This window comes from Salvelinus alpinus, chromosome 1 (assembly GCF_045679555.1).
Source record: "Salvelinus alpinus chromosome 1, SLU_Salpinus.1, whole genome shotgun sequence".
NCBI lineage: Eukaryota > Metazoa > Chordata > Actinopteri > Salmoniformes > Salmonidae > Salvelinus > Salvelinus alpinus.
The window spans coordinates 65,065,824-65,086,728 of record NC_092086.1 but is presented as its reverse complement, the minus strand read 5'-3'; the positions used below and the strand labels follow the sequence as shown (position 1 = coordinate 65,086,728).

Below are 20,905 nucleotides of genomic sequence, written 5' to 3'. Positions count from 1 at the left end.
AGTACTCGGCTTGTATTTCGCCGACGTAGGTTTGTGCGGTTTGTACCTAGCACCCTTCTTTCTGCCTTGCGTCATCTCGCCAGCTGCCCTTTCACTCCAAAAATGTCTCTCTCACTAGCTAGCTGGCAGTAGCTGCTCCATAGTGATGAAGCATCTATTGACCATGCGCAGCAGCTCCTCTTTATTATAAAAGAGAACTCCTTGCTCAGAGAGTTATTGTTTTGAGAACTTAGGAATCAGGACAATAAACATGGTATTTCACAAATTATTCACTGTTTGTCTCAGGGGCAGATTTGGCCATCAGATATATAATGAGCTTTTGGCTGATTGGGCAATGTTCAGTGGGCAACGTTTAGCCCCCCTACCAAGATGGGTCAGCATGGTTTTCTGTCACACAAACTCCCATTCAAAGTCAAATGCAACATCAGAAAAGAGACCCTTTCTGACTGTCATCAGTTAGTGACAGCCAAGATCATGGATATTAAAAAATGGAAAGTTGGTACCGATAAACTTAGTAAGAGCACATTCTATATTGTCACCTCACTCAAACATCCTATTTTTTGGGCGGCTAAAACCATGATTTGTTCAAACAGTAAATTTAGTGCATTATCCTCATGATTCCTGTAATGAACGTGTCTGCTTTGCTGGGGTCTGCTGCTGTGATGAGTTAGACACTCTCCTCTCACCCCCATGCGCTCCTGAGAAAAATGCATTCTGATCGTATAACATTTCAAAATGCAATTGTGGGAAGAACACAGCGTTGGAAGCTTAGTCCCCTCATCCCTGTCAAAGAGGCGAGGGTTTCAGATTTCTGTAGTTGTAATTTCAATTTCTCAACTCTCAATAGCAACTATTTTACAACCAAGATATTTGGTATGGCTTTGAGATATGGAGTTGAGCGAGGGAATAGGCCCATAGGTCTAGGTATTAGCCTACAACTGCAACGTTTTTTTAAAACATTATATTTACTGTTTGATGAATACATGGCTACTAGCAGTGGGTATTATATTTAGAGTTAGTGATCTAGTTAATACAGGTCCTTGCCATTCTGCCGCCATTGGCGAGACCAAAAAATGACGCCCCCCCGCGCAAAACTTACGTAGAAAAGACATCTAAAATACTTTTTTCCCCAGACGTTGAAGTTAGGTTCCGTTTAGGTTCAGTTATGTATACGCCGGGAGTCAGAAAGCAGGTGCAGAAGATGAGTTTAATAATGAGAAATACAGATAAACAAAACATGAGAAGTGTACAGTGTGAATTGAAACAATACTACCGAGTGACTGATGGCTACTGAGGGCTAAATAAAGGGAGAGTAATACGGAAATAATGATGTCCAGTTGTGAGTAATGATGGGGAGCAGGTGTGCGTAATGATGGTTGCCAGGGCCTGTGGTTAGTAGACCGGTGACGTCGAGCGCCGGAGCGGGGGAGTGGGAGTATGCATGACAGGTTCTGAATGAAAGGTGAAAAGGTATTTACCATATGTTGAAATCAGGTTTGTTTTCGAAAGTTGAAAAAAATGTATTTTCCTGCTGTTGAAAATACGTATTTTACAGACGTTTGAAATATGTATTTTCCAGATTTTGAAATCAGGCAAATTTTGGGTTTCTGAATAAAAGTTGAAAATAAGTAATTTATGTCATCTATGTTTGTGCAAAATCAAGGCTGGTCCAGACCGGACAAAATCTGAACCAAACATAGACATCTATCATTGGTTCAGATTTGGTCTGGACCGGACCAAAAACCAATATCCGTGGATGTGGAAATCAAGGCCGGTACGGAACTGCATCAAAAAATGACGTACAAAAGGAGTCTGCGTCGGTCCGTGCTTACTGAGGTGTAGCCTACAGTGGTGCCTGAAATGTTATTTTATGAATGCTCATCTATGTGGTAAGCCTACCGTTTGTAAAACACCAAAAAACGATGTCAGGACAGGACCAAAAAAAGACGTCAAAAGACGTTGGCTCGTGCTTACTGGGGTGTAGCCTACCATGTTGGCCGTAATGGAATTTTTTGAATGCCCATCCATGTGGTAGGCCCACCGTTTGTAAAAAAAGGCCATTGCATTGGCTTTATTAGACTTGATTCCTGTGACTAATTAATTTGGCTATTTAAGCTCTGAATATCAGCTAGTAGCTACCCAACTTTATCAGGAGTTATCGCAAGCCTATTTGCAATGTATTTTATTTTTCGCTATGATCAGCTTGTCAAAAATCTTATGATACAAACTTGGAACCACTGATCATGACAATGGGGTGAAACTCCTGTTATCTCCCGGTGTCTGTGACGCCCGCTGTTTGGTGCAACGCATACCTGGTGGCAAGAGTGGTGAAACAGAAGAGTCATTGTCTGTTCTTTTGAGTTTTGATGCAGAGTCGTTACCCGACAAAGTAATGTTAGGATATATCAGTTATCCCGTACAAGCTTTTGTGCCGAATCCACTACGATGTTTCAGGTGCCAAGCTTCAGGTGCCAATGATCATAATGCAGCATTGTGTAGGAGGGAGATTCCAAAATGTGAGAAGTGTGCAGGAGGGCATGGGACAAAGGGATGTGTAGAATCAGTGAAAGAAGTGGTATTTGTGTTAACTGTAGGGGTGCCCATATTGCTGGGGATCGGAAGTGTCCGGTGCGAGAGAGGCAGGTTGAGGTTGACAGGGTCAGTGTTGTACAGAAGGTGTCATGTGCTGAGGCAGTGAAGAAAGTAGAGGAAGATGGATCAAGGTTGAGGGATCCTAAAATGCTTATGTGAGTAGTAGACTTTTTCCAGTACAGAGTGATAGGCCTACAAATGAAATGTGCTTCAGTAAGGTTATCAACTGTACTACAGGAATGGAACATAAATCACAGAAAATAGGTGTCGTGGTGGTAGCTGCAAGATTCCGAGATTCCGAGATTATACTGCAGAAGAGTTACAGGGGTGTTGAATGGTAGTGTCCTGTCCTCCCAGGCCATTGGCCTGATGTAGGATCAGATAGGGTTAAAATAGTAGAATGTGTGTTGGGTTTTAATGGGTGTAGGGTTAGTCCTTTAATTTGTATTTCAAAGTATAGTGATTTATACTCCAGTCCAGTTGGTGGCGGTAATGCAACATTATATTTGATTCCACCCGCCGTTAAACCCCACCGAAGCAGAAGAAGACCCCTTGCTAGTTGTCTCCATCTGTCGGTATTTTAGTAGTACAACACTCACAGGAAGGTGCAAACCAAGCGTGCTTGGTCACAAACCGGGCCGGGCATCATTGGGAGAAAGGAAGAATTGCTGATTAATCAACGCTGAATGAGTTTTCAGAAATCACCTACTTTATTAATTTATTCCCCATCGTAGCTAGTACGTGTTCCTGTACACCACATAAACGAAGGGTTTTGTGACACAGCGCAATTTTTAGGTATGAATACGCATCTGATTGTCTTTGCTATTCTACAAATAGCCTAGCTAACAACAGTCCATGTATGGCAGGCCCTTGAATTAGCTTGCTAGCTAGCTTGAGTGGCTAGCTGGAGCTGGATGAATGAGAGACACGAATGCTGTGTTTTGTTACTACTGCCAGCTTGTTAGTCATGTATGTGCGTTTTTACAATCATCATTTAATCAGATTTTGTCTGAGTGTTGCGGCTAATTGCAAGCTACCTAGCTAACGTCTAGCTTACTTACTGCATGGAATGGGCTGAATGTTGCAACTACAAAGGTACTGTACTGATTCATTTCTGCTAGATAACCTAGTTCGCTATTTAGGTTAGGGATGGCCAAATATAGCTAGCTAACACATGGAAGCTTTATTAAACTTCATTTATCACTTATTTTCATGGCAAAGTAAAGGAAGCATTCAATTTCCATTAGATTGCTATCCTGTCATGGTGTCTAGATGTAGGTAGGTAGCTAGCTAACGTTAGCTGATGGCTTTCATTCTGCTCTCGTGCAGGTAGCCTGTCTGAGGTTTTCGCCAGCATGTCTGTGTCTGTAATCATTAAATGGGGTGGACAGGACTACTCCATCAGTACACTCTCTGAAGAGGACACTGTGCTGGACCTCAAGCAGTCTATCAAGTCCCTGACTGGGGTTCTTCCAGAGAGACAGAAACTCCTAGGATTAAAAGTAAAAGGTAAGACCTAGCTGATGGACTGGACTCAAACGTCTCTCGTCATTCGCTGTGATAGCCGTCGATAACAGGCTGCTATTTCGCCGTAAGCACGGCAATACCTTATTCATTCTCGACTTGGAAGACCCCGGTGTCGTCTAAACTCCCATCGCTAGTTGCAAGTGGAACGTGTGAATTTAGGAAATGTCACCATTGTGGACTTCTCCATCTGTCTGCGTTGTCTTGACAGCTGAGTCATTGTGTGTTAATATTTCTCTCTGTCCCAGGTAAACCAGCAGAGGATGACGTGAAGCTGGGCTCACTGAAGCTGAAACCCAATACCAAGATCATGATGATGGGCAGCAGAGAGGAGAGTCTGGTGGGTTCCTCTTCCATCCACCCCAGACAGACGTTTACCAGAAGCAATGTCCTATATTTAGCATGTCAAAGACTTTGTAACACTCAATCACTTTGTGTTTTGTGCTGCGAAGGAAGACGTTTTAGCACCTCCCCCGGAGAATGATGACGTTGTCAATGACTTTGACATTGAAGAAGAGGTGATTGAAGTAGAGAACAGGTATAGTAGGACTTTGCAGAGACAACAAATTTATAGTGTAGCTCCAGTAATACAAGTAATTGATTTGGCTCAAACGTTGCTTGACACTATGGTAAGTTTTCTAAGATTTCTCATAGTCGGTTCAATGTCTTATTTTAACTGTATGCCATGCGCTTTGCTGCTTTAGAGAGGAGAACTTGGCCAAGATAGCCCGCCGTGTCAAAGACTACAAAGTGGAGGAGATGAACCCACCCAGGGAAGGAAAGAGGCTGCTAGTACTAGATGTGGACTACACATTGTTTGGTGTGTAGGAAGACTATTAAAACTGCCGTGGGAAATGCTGTTTTTCCTGGTTAAATGCATAATTACACAATTTTTTGCATTTTTTGTTGTTGATTTTGTTTAAGAATTCTGATCATTATTGAAAGATTTTAAACCCTTGTCCTGCTGTTCTTCAAACTTTTGAGTGTTTTCCTCTGTGATTTGTTTCATTCCAGATCACAAGTCATGTGCAGAGACAGGTCAAGAGCTCATGAGGCCCTTTCTCCATGAGTTCTTGACCTCTGCGTTTGAAGACTATGACATTGTAATTTGGTGTAAGTACCAAACTCCTTGTTTTTCGATTTTGGAAAAGTAAATGGAAAGTTCAAGTTAACTCGCCCTAATTAGTTTTCTTGTTCTAGCTGCCACGAGTATGAAGTGGATTGATGCTAAAATGAAAGTATGTATTCCCTTCTGAAATGTTGATTTTTGTATTTTTCTCAGTGAAAGGGAATTCCCCAAAATGTTCAAATTCATCTCCAGCATCACCCCATCATCACCATATGTGAAAATGGCAAGTTTCTATGTTTTGTAGTAAAAAAAATAGAGGAAGATAAATGTTTCCACATTTTTTACTACAAAACACAGAAACGCGCAATTTTCACGAGTTGATTTTTGAGGTGGTACTGCAGATGATGAAAATGAAGCAGAACATTTTTGAATATTTCCTTTAACGTGTTGACACTTCTTGGCCAGAAGAGGGCAATGTTTCCCCAAAAATAGTTTTCACAGCATGTAAACCTCCATTGAGGAGACTATGCAAATTGAGGATCAGTGATTTAATGTAGTGTTGACCTGTAGTGTAGAGCATCAGATCAGATGTTGCCTTCCTGTTGTTGCGTATGTGACTGTCTCACCGTGCCCTCTGGTTTCTCAGGAGCTGGGAGTGACAGACAACCCTAACTACAAGATCACCTTCATGCTGGACAGTGCAGCCATGATCACAGTGCACACACCTAAGAGGGGTGTAGTGGAAGTGAGTCGTCCTACATTGGCGCATGCAACCTCATAAATCCCACTGATTCATGTCCCATTCGCCTGATGTAACTCTGTCTCCAGTTAGTCTGTCATGTTGGGTGTGTTTCAGGTGAAGCCTCTCGGGGTGATATGGGGCAAGTACAGTGAGTTCTACAGCAAGAGGAACACCATCATGTTCGACGACATTGGCAGAAATTTCCTCATGAACCCACAGAACGGACTGAAGGTAAGTTATGGTAAAACGTCCATTCATTTAATAGACCGGGTGTTTATTTGCTTCAACCGCGGTTGTTGGAGACGGGCACGTATTGGAGACTGGCATTTATTACCATTCGAAGTATGGAAAGTCCAGCCCACTGCATAATGATTTGTTTTTCTAGCTCTACATGTTGCTAAGAACCAGCTATTGTCATCAATCAGTTCTATAGCCAGTTTAAAATAAGTGTATCCGCTGCATGCATTTAGCTGTGGCGGTGTGCCGTGGCAAAATCATTGCTCACTACTTTGAACACCGTTCTATAGGTTATTTAGCTCTATGTGCCACTGTGGCAGCCAAACATGCCTGCGCACAAAACACAATGCACCCGTCCTCAAGACAACGCCAGTCACGGGTGCGGAATAGATATTAGGAACTTCACCATTCATCCTCAGACCTCACCTAGTCAAGTCTCAGTACTGAACTAGTCAAGTCCCCCCCTCTCAAAGGTCAGACAAAACTGTTAACTTCTAGTAATCCTACATATTTTGCCATGGGGCAGAGAGTGAAGTTTTATAGCTAAGCTCATGCTATTCTATTTTTCCCCCCCCATGAGGCTGAGTGAAAACGTTGCAGTTTTAAAGCAAACTTACGGTAATTCGAAACATTTAACATTTTGGCATGGCTTATGTGTTTTAATATGCTATCTGAAAGTCACTAGAGCTGACTGTTTTGTTCTACAATAAAATTACCCCCCGAGCGGGAGGGTGGAAGGGGGTTCTGCACCCCCCTGTTACCAAAAATGTCCAGAAATACTGAATATTAGGGCTGGGACGTGCCAGGGACCTCATGATACAATATTATCACAATACTTATGTATTGGGATTCTTACAATTCTACAGTGCCTTCGTAAAGTATTCAGACCCCTTGACTTTTTCCACATTTTGTTATGTTACAGCCTTATTATAAAATGGATTAAATAAAACAAAAAAATCCTCAATCTACACACAATACCCCATAATGAGAAAGCAATAACCGGCTTTTAGAAATTTGTGCAAATGGTTTAATATTAATAAAATATATACCTTATTTACATAAGTATTCAGACCCTTTATTATGAGATTCAAAATTGAGTGCATCCTGTTTCCATTGATCATCCTTGAGATGTTTCTACAACGTGATTGGGGTCCACCTGTGGTCAGGATTTGGAAAGGCACACACCTGTCTATATAAGATCCCACAGTTGACAGTGCATGTTAGAGCAAAAACCAAGCCATGAGGTCGAAGGAATTGTCCATAGAGCTCCGAGACAGCATTGTGTCGAGGAACAGATCTAGGGAAGGGTACCAAAACATGTCTGCAGCTTTGATGGTCCCCAAGAACACAGTGGCCTCCATCATTCTTAAATGGAAAAAGTTTGGAACTACCATGACTCTTCCTAAAGTTGGCTGCCCGGCCAAACTGATCAATCAGGGGAGAAGTGCCTTGGTCAGGGACATAACCAAGAACCCGATGGTCACTCTGACAGAGCTCTACAGTTCCTCTGTAGAGATGGGAGAACCTTCCAGAAAGACAACCATCTCTGCAGCACTCCACAAATCAGGCCTTTATGGTAGAGTTACCAGACGGAAGCCACTCCTCAGTAAAAGGCACATGGCAGCTCGCTTGGAGTTTGCCAAAAGGCATCTAAAAACAAGATTCTCTGGTCTGATGAAACCAAGATTGAACTATTTGGCCTGAATGCCAAGCGTCACATCTGGAGGAAACCTGGCACCATCCCTACAGTGAAACGTGGTGGTGGCAACATGCCGTGGGGATGTTTTTTAGCGGCAGGGACTGGGAGACTAGTCAAAGCTAAATGGAAAGCTGAATGGAGAAAAGTACAGAGATCCTTGATGAAAACCTTCTCCAGAGTGCTCAGGTCCGCAGACTGGAGCAAAGGTTCACCTTCCAACAGGACAACGACCCCAAACACACAGCCAAGACAATGCAGTCTCTGAATGTCCTTGAGTGTCCCAGCCAGAGCCCGGACTTGAACCGAACGGACATCTCTGGAGAGACCTGAAAATAGCTGTGCCGCAACGCTCCCCATCCAACCAGACAGAGCTTAAGAGGCTCTGCAGAGAATAATGGGAGAAACTCCCCAAATACACGTGCCAGAATCGATGCTGTAATTGCTGCCAAAGGTGCTTCAACAAAGTACTGAGTAAAGAGTCTGAATACTTATGTAAATGTAATATTTCAGTTTATAAATTAGCAAACATTTCTGGTGCAGGAACAGTCAACTAGTGCAAAAATAATTTTGCAATATTGTCAAAACGATACAATATATCGTCAAATAATATCCCAATATTTATCTGTCGATTTTGTAAAAAAAAATATATATTACGTCACAACTGAATAACACTTTTTTGGCTTTAGAACGCATTGTAAATGTTACGAAAAGGGTGAACTAATCTGTTCTTCTCGCTGTTTACATTAAACAGAATTGCGTTTTGACATGCAGGGCTCAATCATTCGGCACATGGTAGAGATGCAAGCATTTCCCTACACCCGAAATAACATCTGCTAAACGTGTATGTGACCAATGAAATTGGATTTGATGCTTTGAAATTCTACCGAGCAGTCCAACAAAATGCATGCAGGTGTAATTACACTTCATTGGACCCGGCGCTTATTAGAGACTAGAGGTCGACCGATTATGATTTTTCAACGCCGATACCGATTATTGGAGGACCAGAAAAAGCCGAAACCGATTAATCGGGCGATTTATAAAAATAAAATACTTTATTTTTATTTGTAATAATGACAATTACAACAATACTGAATTAACACTTATTTTAACTGAATACATCAATAAAATCAATGTAGCCTCAAATAAATAATGAAACATGTTCAATTTGGTTTAAATAATGCAAAAACAAAGTGTTGGAGAAGAAAGTAAAAGTGCAATATGTGCCATGTAAAAAAGCTAAAGTTTAAGTTCCTTGCTCAGAACATGAGAACATATGAAAGCTGGTGGTTCCTTTTAACATGAGTCTTCAATATTCCCAGGCAAGAAGTTTTAAGGTTGTAGTTATTATATTTTTCTCTATACCATTTGTATTTCATATACCTTTGACTATTGGATGTTCTAATAGGTACTTTAGCTATTGCCAGTGTAACAGTATAGCTTCCGTCCCTCTCCTCGCCCCTACCTGGGCTCGAACCAGGAACACATCGACAACAGCCACCCTCATAGCATCGTTACCCATCGCTCCACAAAAGCCGCGCCCCTTGCAGAGCAAGGGGAACAACTACTCCAAGTCTCAGAGCAAGTGACGCCACCGATTGAAACGCTATTAGCGCACACCCCGCTAACTAGCTAGCCATTTCACATCGGTTACACCAGCCTAATCTCGGGAGTTGATAGGCTTGACGTCATAAACAGTTCAATGCTTGAAGCATTGCGAAGAGCTGCTGGCAAACGCACTAAAGTGCTTTTTGAATGTATGCTTACGAGCCTGCTGCTGCCTACCATCGCTCAGTCTGCTCAAATCATAGACTTAATTATAACATAACACACAGAAATACAAGCCGTAGGTCATTAAAATGGTCGAATCCGGAAACTATAATTTCGAAAACAAAAGTTTATTCTTTCAGTGAAATACGGAACCGTTCCGTATTTTATCTAACGGGTGGCATCCCTAAGTCTAAATATTGCTGTTACATTGTACAACCTTCAATGTTATGTCATAATTATGTACAAAAATCAGGCTAATTTATTTAGGAATAAATGGACTTCACACAGTTCGCAACGAGCCAGGCGGCCCAAACTGCTGCATATACCCCTGACTGCTTGCACGGAACGCAAGAGAAGTGACACAATTTCCCTAATTATAAGAAATTCATGTCAGCAGGCAATATTAACTAAATATGCAGGTTTAAAAATATATACTTGTGTATTGATTTTAAAGAAAGGCATTGATGTTTATGGTTAGGTTTGGTGCAACGACAGTGCTAAATCATCACCCGTTTGGCGAAGTAGGCTGTGATTCGATGAGAAATTAACAGGCACCGCATCGATTATTTGCAACGCAGGACATGCTAGATAAACTAGTAATATCGTCAACCATGTGTAGTTAACTAGTGATTATGTGAAGATTGTTTTTTCTAAGTTTAATGCTAGCTAGCAACTTACCTTGGCTTCTTGCTGCCCTCGCGTAACAGGTAGTCAGCCTGCCACGCAGGCTCCTCGTGGAGTGCAATGTAAGGCAGGTGGTTAGAGCGTTGGACTAGTAACTGGAAGGTTGCAAAAACGAATCCCAGAGCTGACAAGGTAAAAATCTGTCGTTCTGCCCCTGAACAAGGCAGTTAACCTACCGTTCCTAGGCCGTCATTGAAAATAAGAATGTGTTCTTAACTGACTTGCCTAGTTAAATAAAGGTAAAAAAAAAAAATCGGCCAAATCGGTGTCCAAAAATACTGATTTCCGATTGTTGTGAAAACTTGAAATCGACCCTAATTAATCGTTCATTCTGATTAATCGGTCGACCTCTATTAGAGACTGGCGTTTATTTGCTAAAATGTGATGACCGGCCATTATAAGAGCAGCGTTTGTTTGAGACTGCGTTTCAATGGAAGTTTTACGGTAAGTTACCCTACCAAAGCCTACTTGAGTCTGAGTTGACAGTTATTATGGTGTTAATTTTTATAGAAGCCATTTTCAATGGGGTTTTTTCTCTCCCTTTAGATTCGTCCATTCATGAAAGCGCACTTAAACCGTGAGAAAGACAAAGAGCTCTTCAAACTGTCTCAGTATCTTAAAGAGATTGCCAAACTGGAGGACTTCTCTTTTCTCAACCACAAGCATTGGGAGAGGTAAGGTTACTAAAATATTATTCTGCAACTAATTCAGTTTCCTGTGTTTTGCTGCTGCAATACTGATTTAATTATTATTCTTTTTTTTTTATCTGAGTAAGTAGTTGGTAGATGAAGATAGCTTTGTGACCATTGTTGTGGTGTATGTCTACAGGTATCTGTCAAAGAAACAGAGCCAGTGAGAGCATTGTTGTGGATATGTGAAGGGACGGTCATTCCTCAACCAGGAACAGTGCTGGACACTGAAGCCCTCACCATACTACTACTGCCTGTTTCTGACTGGGAGCTGTTTCCCATTGTATGGCTTGTTCTTTGATTTCTGTTCTTCCCCCCTCATCTCTGAAATTCTTTGTTACCTTCAGTATAACAGTTCTGTCACCTATCCATAAACCGGGAGACACACGGTAAGTGCTGTACACATACCGGTACACAGTTTACATTCAATGGTTTTTGTTAGGTTTCATCCAATCGCTCTTTCAGAGTAGTGACTCTATCATCTGTAGCTATACGAACATGTTCTATGCTGATACCGTTGCATATTCTCTTTCTCTCCCCCCCGGCTAGCACAGGAACTGACTTTTACTGAGTGCACCTGACACAAAGGTAGAGTTGATCAGACGGGTTACTTAACTAACCAGTGAGGTGGATTAGGCCTCTGTTAGGATGATGTCCATATGCTGCTGCTTGTCACAGAGGTCATTTCAGAAGGAGGTGGAAGATGTTGTCCAACAGGCAGTTTAGTTTATGTCATTGTGTACTGACATCAGCTATGCCTGCCGGGAAATAACATCTACAGTGCCTTCAGAAAGTATTCACACCCTCCACATGTGTTGTTAGTCTGAATTTAAAATGGATTTACATAAAGATTTTGTCACTGGCCTACACACATTACCTGATAATGTCAAAGTGGAAATCTTTTTTTTTCTACAAATTTAAAAATGAAAAGCTGAAATGTCTTGAATCAATAAGTTTTCAACCCCTTTTATGTCAAGCCTAAATAAGTTCAGGAGTAAAAATGTGCTTAACAGGTTACATAATAAGTTGCATGGACTCACACTGTGTGCAATAATAGTGTTTAACATTATTTTTGAATGACTACCTCATCGCTGTAGCCCACACGTACAATTATCTATAAGGTCCCTCAGTCGAGCAGTGAATTTCAAACACATATTCAACCACAAAGACCAGGGAGGTTTTCCAATGCCTCACAAAGATTGGTAGATGGGTAAAAAAATAAGCAGACATTGAATTTCCCTTTGAGCATGGCGAAGTTATTAATTGAACTTTGGATGGTGTATCAATACACCCAGTCACTAAGATACAGGCGTCTTTTTAACTTAGTTGCCGGAGAGGAAGGAAACCGCTCAGGGATTTCACCATGAGGCCAAAGGCAACAGTTTGAGTTTAATGGCTGTTTGAGTTTAATGGCTGTTATAGAACTGAGGATGGATTAACATTGTAGTTATCTACATTAACCTAAATGACAGAGTCAAAAGAAAGAAGCCTGTACAGAATAAAAATATTCAAAAACATGCATCCTGTTTGCAATAAGGCATTGCAAAAATAAAACTGCACAAAATGTAGCAAAGAAATTAACTCTGTCCTGCATAAAAAGTGTTATGTTTCCAAGCATGGTGGTGGCTGCATCATGTTATGGGTATGCTTGTCATCAGCAATGATTATGGACTTTTTTTAGGATAAAAATAAACGGAATAGAGCTAAGCACAGGCAAAATCCTAGAGGAAACCCTGACTGTCTGCTTTTCAACTGACAAATTAGGACAATTACCTCAAACACAAGGCCAAACATACACTGGAGTTGCTTACCAAGATGACATTGAATGTTCCTGAGTGGCCTAGTTACAGTTTTGACTTTAAATCTGCTTCAAAATCTATGGCAAGACTTGAAAATGGCTGTCATCAACCAACTTGGCAGAGATTGAAGAATTTAAAAAAGAACAATCCAGGTGTGGATGTATTGACTCAGCGGGTTGAATACTTATGTAATCACTAAATATATTTTATTGATGTAGAATTTAAAATATATGTTTTTTATTTTTTTTATGTTACAATTTGTCTTCCACTTTGACATTACAGAGTATCTTGTGTAGATCATTGACAAAATAAATTACAATTAAATCCATTTTTCATCCCATTTTGTAACTACAAAATGTGGAAGAAGTCTAGGGGTGTGAATACTTTCTGAAGGCACTGTGCGTGTGGCTAAACCAGTATTTTTTTAATTATTATTATGCATTTGACCGAATTTTGATTTGAGCTGAACACTTTTGTCATCTTCTCAGGCAACTGTTAAGGCCACTGAAGTTAATGAACCAAACTATACTTGTTGTAGAATGATTGAAAATAAGTTGGAAAAAGGCACGTATGTTGTTTTTGAAGGTGGGTGGGGAAATTGAAAGGCATTGTGTTAGAATCAGCACAAGCACTAGCCACTAAACTGCTCAAATTCTCAATTTTTTTTATGATGTTTATTTGGAAATAGAATTGCGTTTTCAGTTGGATAGTTGGAAGAATGGATATGGTTCTGAACATTGAATGAAATAGATATTTGTATCTGTTTACTAGTATTCTCATTAAGAGGCAATTGAACAGTCTTTGACAGTATTTAGGTTAATTCAATATTTGCCAACGTTTTGCTTTATTAGCTCTAACACTAAAGCATCAATGCTCTCACGTCATCCCGCAAAGTTATGCAATAATCTAAAGATCAACTGCTATCAGAGGATATGAACACATGTCAGGGTTTACAGAATATTTTCAACTCTGTTATTTTCTGTTTTGGATTGTCAAATATTTATTTTGCAGACTAACTTCTTTGTTTTCTTGTAAAGAATATGTTTTGCTACCTTCATGTCAGGTGGCAAAGGTCAATTTTTAAATAAGCATTTCCGTTGTTAAATTAAGGTACTATCACAGAGTTTCTAAACCCAGAGGCGCAACATCGCGAGCTTCCGGGAAACGCTTGCGAAACAGACTAGCTGTTTGAGACGTCAATGGGAGAAGGGAAATGATTCTTCCTTAGTAGTACATGTTTTCTCAATCTAAAGGCACAACCTAGATTCGAGCCAATGTCTTAGGTAGTTGAACATGCTATTACTCCAACCTTGTGACAAACTGACACATTTTCGTTTTCGTCCAAAACTTTATATCGAAGGAGTGCCTTTGATTTGATGGCCTTTAGACCCGACGACGTGTTTCTAAACCAGCTTAGCTATCCAACGTCGCCATGACATCATCTACGGGTGTGATTGGGGATTTCTGTTGGAGAAGCTGTTTTAGCCTATCTTCATACTGTCTTTGGTACTCTCATTTACCAAGCTGTGTGTACTCTTGTCTACATGCATCTTAGGCACTGAATACACACTTGGATAACTGACATTCAGTATGTATGGTAACTCATGTCTGTTGCTGAAGCAGCACTTTTCAAACTATTATTTGTTTAGTTCTCAGCTTGTCATATTTGTTACCTCAGTTAAGTTTGCTTCACATGATTTGTAAAATATGAGGAAACCATCACATTTGTCCTGTGAGATTTCATTTGCAGACTGTTACACTCCCCTATGTATATATTTGGACAGTGAAACTAAAATGTTTCATTTGGCTCTATACTCCAGAATTTTGGATTTTAAGATCAAATGTTTTATATGATGCGTCAGTCCATAATGTCACCTTTTTATTTGATGGTATTTTTATACATCTGTTTGACTTTTTAGAAATGCCCCTACAAACTTGTTGGATGCTTTGGTTGTTTTGGTTATGTTTCGATTATGTTGTGCACAATAGAAATTAATCAAAGTCATCCAAAAAGTCTGTACAGTCAAGCTTGATGTAGTCATGGCACACTAGGAATGTAGACTAAATACTAAACTTTTGACAATTTAATACACTAAGTGAATTTGTCCAAATACTTATGACCCCTTCAAATGGGGGGGACTAGATACATAAAGTGTATTCATTCCTAAACAGAAAGCACCTTCAAATAAAAGGTGACATTCTATGCTGTCACCTCATATAAAACATGTTGATCTGAAATCCATAGTGTAGTGCCAAATTAAAAGTTTAAGTTTCACTGTCCAAGTACGTAGGGGAGTGGAGGACAACGCGAACATGTTTTTAACAAGCGGACACCGGATTCCTGTTGTGAACATATCCCGACTGTAAATAAAAGATGACACTTTTTAGAAAATACACTTTTGGAGTCCGATTTTTACACACAGTCGTCTCGTCAGTTTTGAATTAGTGTAAACCATTGTAAATACTCACCTGTTCCAAGTTTTTTGAAAAGTCATCTAAATATGATTTGCTTTGTTGATTCCGATGCAAACAAATGAACATGAGCGTGAATCAGAGTGCAGTACCTTTTTATTTTTGCGTCTATTTAATCAAACATCTTCGTGCTACAGCAATGAAAACCATCTTGGAAAAGAGATGACATAACATAAATAATGGTGTAATTACATTTCAGAATTTTTACAAATAAATAAATAACAATCACAACAAACATGGTATACTAGCTACATTTCATAACTTGTCTTCAGTATAATGTAAAATATTTGTTTCTGTACAGTGACCAGACTATTACATATTTGGATGTATTGGTTGAAGCTGAGGAATGGTATGTTGTCGGTCTTCATCTGGGTTTCCTTGCCTTTTTACAATAAAGAGACAGAAATTAGACATTTTTCATCAAATGACAATTGTTTTTTTAATAAGTATTGAAATGTTGTGATTTATGGGTGATAAGGAGCCATCAAACCTGTCAATGTTTCTTAGGTTTATTCTTCACCCTGTTGTACAAAGACACGCCAGTCACAAATCTTTCATCTTTGCACAGTTTAGTGCTGTTGAATTTTTTTACACTCTTAACTACGAACGAAGTTGTGTATTAGAGGGCAGGACACAGTGAAAAAGTCTCAACTCACTCATGACGTGTCCACTGGCTCCATTGGGAGTCAACCAGGTCATCCTTTGCCCCGAGGCAGAAACAATATTTTTTGTAGCTGGAACGAACAGTGAATTCTGTTGCATTTATGTTGGTTTCACTTATCAACACCTATCAAAGAGGAGAGATGGTACCATCACCTTATGTTTACATCATTTAGCAGATGCTCTTATCCAGAGCGACTTAGAGGAGCAATTCAAGTGAAGTGCCTTTCTCAAGGGAGCATCACACATTTCACCTAGTCAGCGACCTTTCAGTTACTGGCTCAACGCTCTTAACCGCTAGGCTACCTGCCGCCCTACCTTAGACAGACCGGCCATGTATCACAGACTAGAGTGTAAATCAAGACATATTGAGGATTCCCAGGATAAAATCAGTGTACAAGAAAGAAAGTGCGTATACCTTTTCCTTAGAGTCACAGCTTGCCTCGTGTTGGACCACTTTGACTCGGAATGTGAGGGGGAAGTAAGGGCATGGGCGGCTCCATGTCGCCGGGTACCTCCACTGAAATGTGTTCCCCTCCACCTTGGTGATGTCGATCTTGTCTGGTTTCACTGAGGGAGACCAGACAGAATCAATATTTCTGAAGGGTTAAATTGGATGAAGTGGGGGCCATATGACTCCTATGATGTACTGAGCAACATACAGCAAGGATGAAATGAGATGTACTGTATATTAACTTATTATTATGTGACGTTGCTATTTCCAGTGAATGAGTGTGGAGCACGTGAATCCTGGCCTTACTGTACCTATTTCTCGGATGTAGAAGGGCGTGATGGTGTAGTCCTCTAGGAGGTAGTTAGTCCTGAAGTATACAGTGAGTTTGATGCGGGACAACTCCTCAGCAAAGGGGCAGCTATCCCGGTCCTGACAGGTCAGGCCTTCACCATCACTGTCTACGGAGCAGGAGATGGTGCTGGATGAGGGACACAAATCTCCTGGTTAGTCTTGGAGCCCTCTCTCTGAAAGAAGCCTCAGGTCCAAACATAACAAATCATAAGCTCTTCACAGGGGGTCAATGAAGAGAGCATCCGTGCTGCGTTTCAAGTTCACGCGACGAGATCAAACGATGTAAACACAAGTACATGAAAGCAGACTATTGTTTCTAATATCCACTGCGTGTGTTTGAATACTTACCGTCCTACTTGGACAAAAACAACAGCTGCTGACATCCGATATTCGGTCTTCTTCCAAGAGCAATGAAATATTCCACTGTAATTTTTCGCCAAACATCTGATGTACTCTGGGTAAAAAGAGAAACCCAATGAAAAAAATGATTATCTGATTCTATCTCACACACACACACTCACACTCACTCACCATCTTTGTCTGTGTCATGTGACTTCTCCAGGACGCGTCTCGTTCTGTTGGGTGATGGTATGTCCTGCACCAGCACCAGAGTGTGGTTGAGGTAGTCTCCAGCAGCGTTGTGGCAGCTGTAGTTCCCTCCCATCATCTCCACCACTTCCACATTTATCTGGTTCCCTTTGTTTTCTAGATGCTCCTCGCCATTCCTCCAGATCACCTCTGTGTCCTGGTAGTCCCCGCATCGCAGAGGGACCTGCGTCTCAGTGAAGACCTTTCGATCCACCTTGACGACAAGTACTGGGAACCACATGACCACCACTGTTTTAGTATAGCCTCCATGTTAAAATACCTTTTATACAAATGTTTGCATTTCTTTGGTGTCCCCCGAAATATGAATATTATGACAGCAGAAGTTATATAATCAGAAGAAGATAGTGTATCTGTAAAGAGAAGTAGACATAGGTAGAGATGATAGATAAATAGATAAACAGTCACCATTTGGCATGAGAGTCACAACGGTCTCATGTCGGCTGCTCGATGCCATATGTAGGATGAGATACAGGACGTTGAGCAGCAACATGTACATCTGGCCGAAAGGAAATCAAGAGTACTTTCAAGTTCACGTCTATTGATATCTATTGGATCGAAATGTTAAGGACGTTCTCCTGAACCAGACAAAGTCAAATATACTCCAATCAATAAGCTATACCGTAGTAGTATGTGCATATCTTACCTTGATAATGAGATATAGGCAGAGTGTGAGCCTGGCTGGAGTGTAGTGCTGTCATGTGGACCCAGCCGGTATTTATATATCAGTGGAACAGGAGTAAAGACAGGCATGCTCAAAATAAAAAAGTCCAGCCTGCCAGATTAGAGGAACTGACCTGTTGGTATTTATTTAAATGGGATTTGAGAATGTGTGGTCAGTTGAAAGGTCCAATGGAGCCGTTTGTATTTCTATATCAAATCATTTCTGGGCAACTGTTAAGTACCTTACCGTGATTGTTTTCAATTAATAGGGTCAAAAAGAAAGAAAAAATAGCTTCCCAGCAAAAAGCTTTTTCTCAAGCAAGAATTTTGAAAGAACTGTCTGGGAGCAAAATCTGAGGGGGCACAAAATGCACGAGGATGCCTGGAGGGTGGTCCGTAGGTGGTATGCCCCTCCATCCGGAAGTTGGACAATTTTGCATTTCTCAAACACCTGAAACAACTTTTTCCTGCAATCTAGAGCCATAATCATTATGCTTAATTCTATGTAAATAAAAAAGTTTATTTTTCTGCATATCTAAGCATACCTCTTGAGTTGTCTATCCTTCATTATCTTTTAATGAAACTAAATATGTTTCTCTGCGTCTTATTTAGTAATCTCTTGCTTTTCTAAAGTCTACCAGTCTTGACAGCTAAGATAGTTAGACAAGCTATCTACTCGAATTTTCACATTTCACAAACTCGTATTGTGGAACTATATATAAAACACAGTAAATCATGTTTTTGACTGCACTGTGCCTTTAATTAAGAACTAGACTACTGAATGGATGGGGAATCTATTATTGCAACTTCTGTGGTATGGTGACTGATGTCACTACCTGAGATGGACGTAGTAGTGATGCAATCCATTCATCTGCCATGAGAGCGAATGACCAGGCATCCCATGATCCCATACTGGTTTCTCTTTTTGCAGGGGCATGACTTTGTTCTAACTTTGTGTGGGCTTCATCCTGGCTGTGCTATCATATGACAAGTCAGGTTTGCACCCAGACTTTAGACGACATTTGTGTGAAGTAACGTGAGGACAGGAATCCTGGACGTGCAGTAGGAGACTGAGACTAAAGATGACACAGAGATGAAGGGGAACTGGAAATAGTTGGGTTGAGGTGAGAATCACGTAACACTGCCTACCTAGTATCTAACCACGCTCGAGACATGTCATCAAGGAACTGGAACAGGGAACTGTGTCTGAGGTTGATTGTGATGTAAAACATATGAAAGTATTTGCAGAGGGTTCCTGAATGTGTACCTAAAAGCTATGTACTGAGCAAAAAAAGAAACGTCCTCTCACTGTCAACTGCATTTATTTTCAGCAAACTTAACATGTGTAGATATTTGTATGAACATAACAAGATTCAACAACTGACACATAAACTGAACAACAGAAATTGAATAATGTGTCCCTGACAAAGGGGGGGGGGTCAAAATCAAAAGTAACAGTCAGTATCTGGAGTGGCCACCAGCTGCATTAAGTACTGCAGTGCATATTCTCCTCATGGACAGCACCAGATTTGACAATTCTTGCTGTGAGATGTTACCCCACTCTTCCACCAAGGCACCTGCAAGTTCCCGGACATTTCTGGGGGGAATGGCCCTAGCTCTCACCCTCCGATCCAACAGGTCCCAGACGTGCTCAATGGGTTTGAGATCCGGGCTCTTCGTTGGCCGTGGCACAACACTGACATTCTTGTCTTGCAGGAAATCATGCACAGAACGAGCAGTATAGCTGGTGGCATTGTCATGCTGGAGGGTCATGTCAGGATGAGCCTGCAGGAAGGGTACCAAATGAGGGAGGAGGATGTCTTCCTTGTAACACACAGCATTGAGATTGCCTGTAATGACAACAAGCTCAGTCCGATGATGCTGTGACACACCGCCCCAGACCATGACGGACCCCCCACCTCCAAATCGATCCCGCTCCAGAGTACAGGCCTCGGTGTAACGCTCATTCCTTCGACGATAAACGCGAATCCGACCATCACCCCTGGTGAGACAAAACCGCGACTGGTCAGTGAAGAGCACTTTTTGCCAGTCCTGTCTGGTCCAGCGACGATGGGTTTGTGCCCATAGGCGACATTGTTGCCGGTGATGTCTGGTGACCACCTGCCTTTACAACAGGTCTACAAGTCCTCAGTTCAGCCTATTGCGGACAGTCTGACCACTGATGGAGGGATTGTGCATTGCTGGTGTAACTGGGGCAGTTGTTGTTGCCATCTTGTACCTGTCCCGCAGGTGTGATGTTCGGATGTACCGATCCTGTGCAGATGTTGTTACACGTGGTCTGCCACTGCGAGGATGATCAGCTGTCCGTCCTTTCTCCCTGTAGCGCTGTCTTAGGCGTCTCACAGTATGGACATTGCAATTTATTGCTCTGGCCACATCTACAGTCCTCATGCCTCCTTGCAGCATGCCTAAGGCACGTTCACGCAGATGAGCAGGGACCCTGGGCATCTTTCTTTTGGTGTTTTTCAGAGTCAGTAGAAAGGCCTCTTTAGTATCCTAAGTTTTTATAACAGTGACCTTAATTGCCTACCGTCTGTAAATTGTTAGTGTCTTATTAACAACCGTTCCACAGGTGCATGTTCATTAATTGTTTATGGTTCATTGAACAAGCATGGGAAACAGTGTTTAAACCCTTTACAATGAAGATCTGTGAAGTTATTTGGATTTTTACGAATTATCTTTGAAAGACTGGGTCCTGAAAAAGGGACGTTTCTGTTTTTGCTGAGTTTATCTCAAATAAACTAATTAAAGGTTTTCTTCAGTTATACACTTCATATCATTGTGTAATTTGTTTTTGAATAGCTTATCCATGGACATGGTGCAAACCAATTCAGAGGCTAATTAACCTCATCAGAATGTACGTTTTTATGGTAAAT

General features: G+C 41.1%; 2 protein-coding genes across 3 annotated transcripts; one reads left to right on the top strand and one right to left on the bottom strand.

The window, feature by feature from the left end:
- The first annotated feature begins 3,192 nt into the window (after positions 1–3,192).
- Positions 3,193–15,685, top strand: LOC139583670 (ubiquitin-like domain-containing CTD phosphatase 1). Of its 2 annotated transcripts, none has more exons than XM_071415011.1 (11): positions 3,193–3,387; positions 3,926–4,101; positions 4,365–4,456; positions 4,569–4,654; positions 4,821–4,936; positions 5,131–5,229; positions 5,317–5,354; positions 5,832–5,930; positions 6,042–6,158; positions 10,861–10,988; positions 11,143–15,685. In XM_071415011.1, the coding sequence occupies exons 2-11, from the start codon at positions 3,948–3,950 to the stop codon at positions 11,168–11,170; spliced, it is 957 nt and encodes a 318-aa protein (XP_071271112.1). In that variant the 5' UTR covers positions 3,193–3,387; positions 3,926–3,947; the 3' UTR covers positions 11,171–15,685. The 2 variants fall into 2 exon arrangements, with proteins under 2 accessions (XP_071271112.1, XP_071271103.1); XM_071415002.1 differs by having other exon boundaries at positions 3,922–4,101.
- Positions 15,353–18,202, bottom strand: LOC139583662 (interleukin-12 subunit beta-like). The gene is made up of 9 exons (XM_071414990.1): positions 17,992–18,202; positions 17,754–17,844; positions 17,271–17,555; positions 17,088–17,193; positions 16,700–16,866; positions 16,353–16,504; positions 15,931–16,061; positions 15,765–15,795; positions 15,353–15,656 (listed from the first exon to the last, which is right to left on the bottom strand). Exons 2-8 carry the CDS (start codon positions 17,842–17,844, stop codon positions 15,768–15,770), a joined length of 960 nt encoding a protein of 319 aa, XP_071271091.1. The 5' UTR covers positions 17,992–18,202; the 3' UTR covers positions 15,353–15,656; positions 15,765–15,767.
- Positions 18,203–20,905: the final 2,703 nt, after the last annotated feature.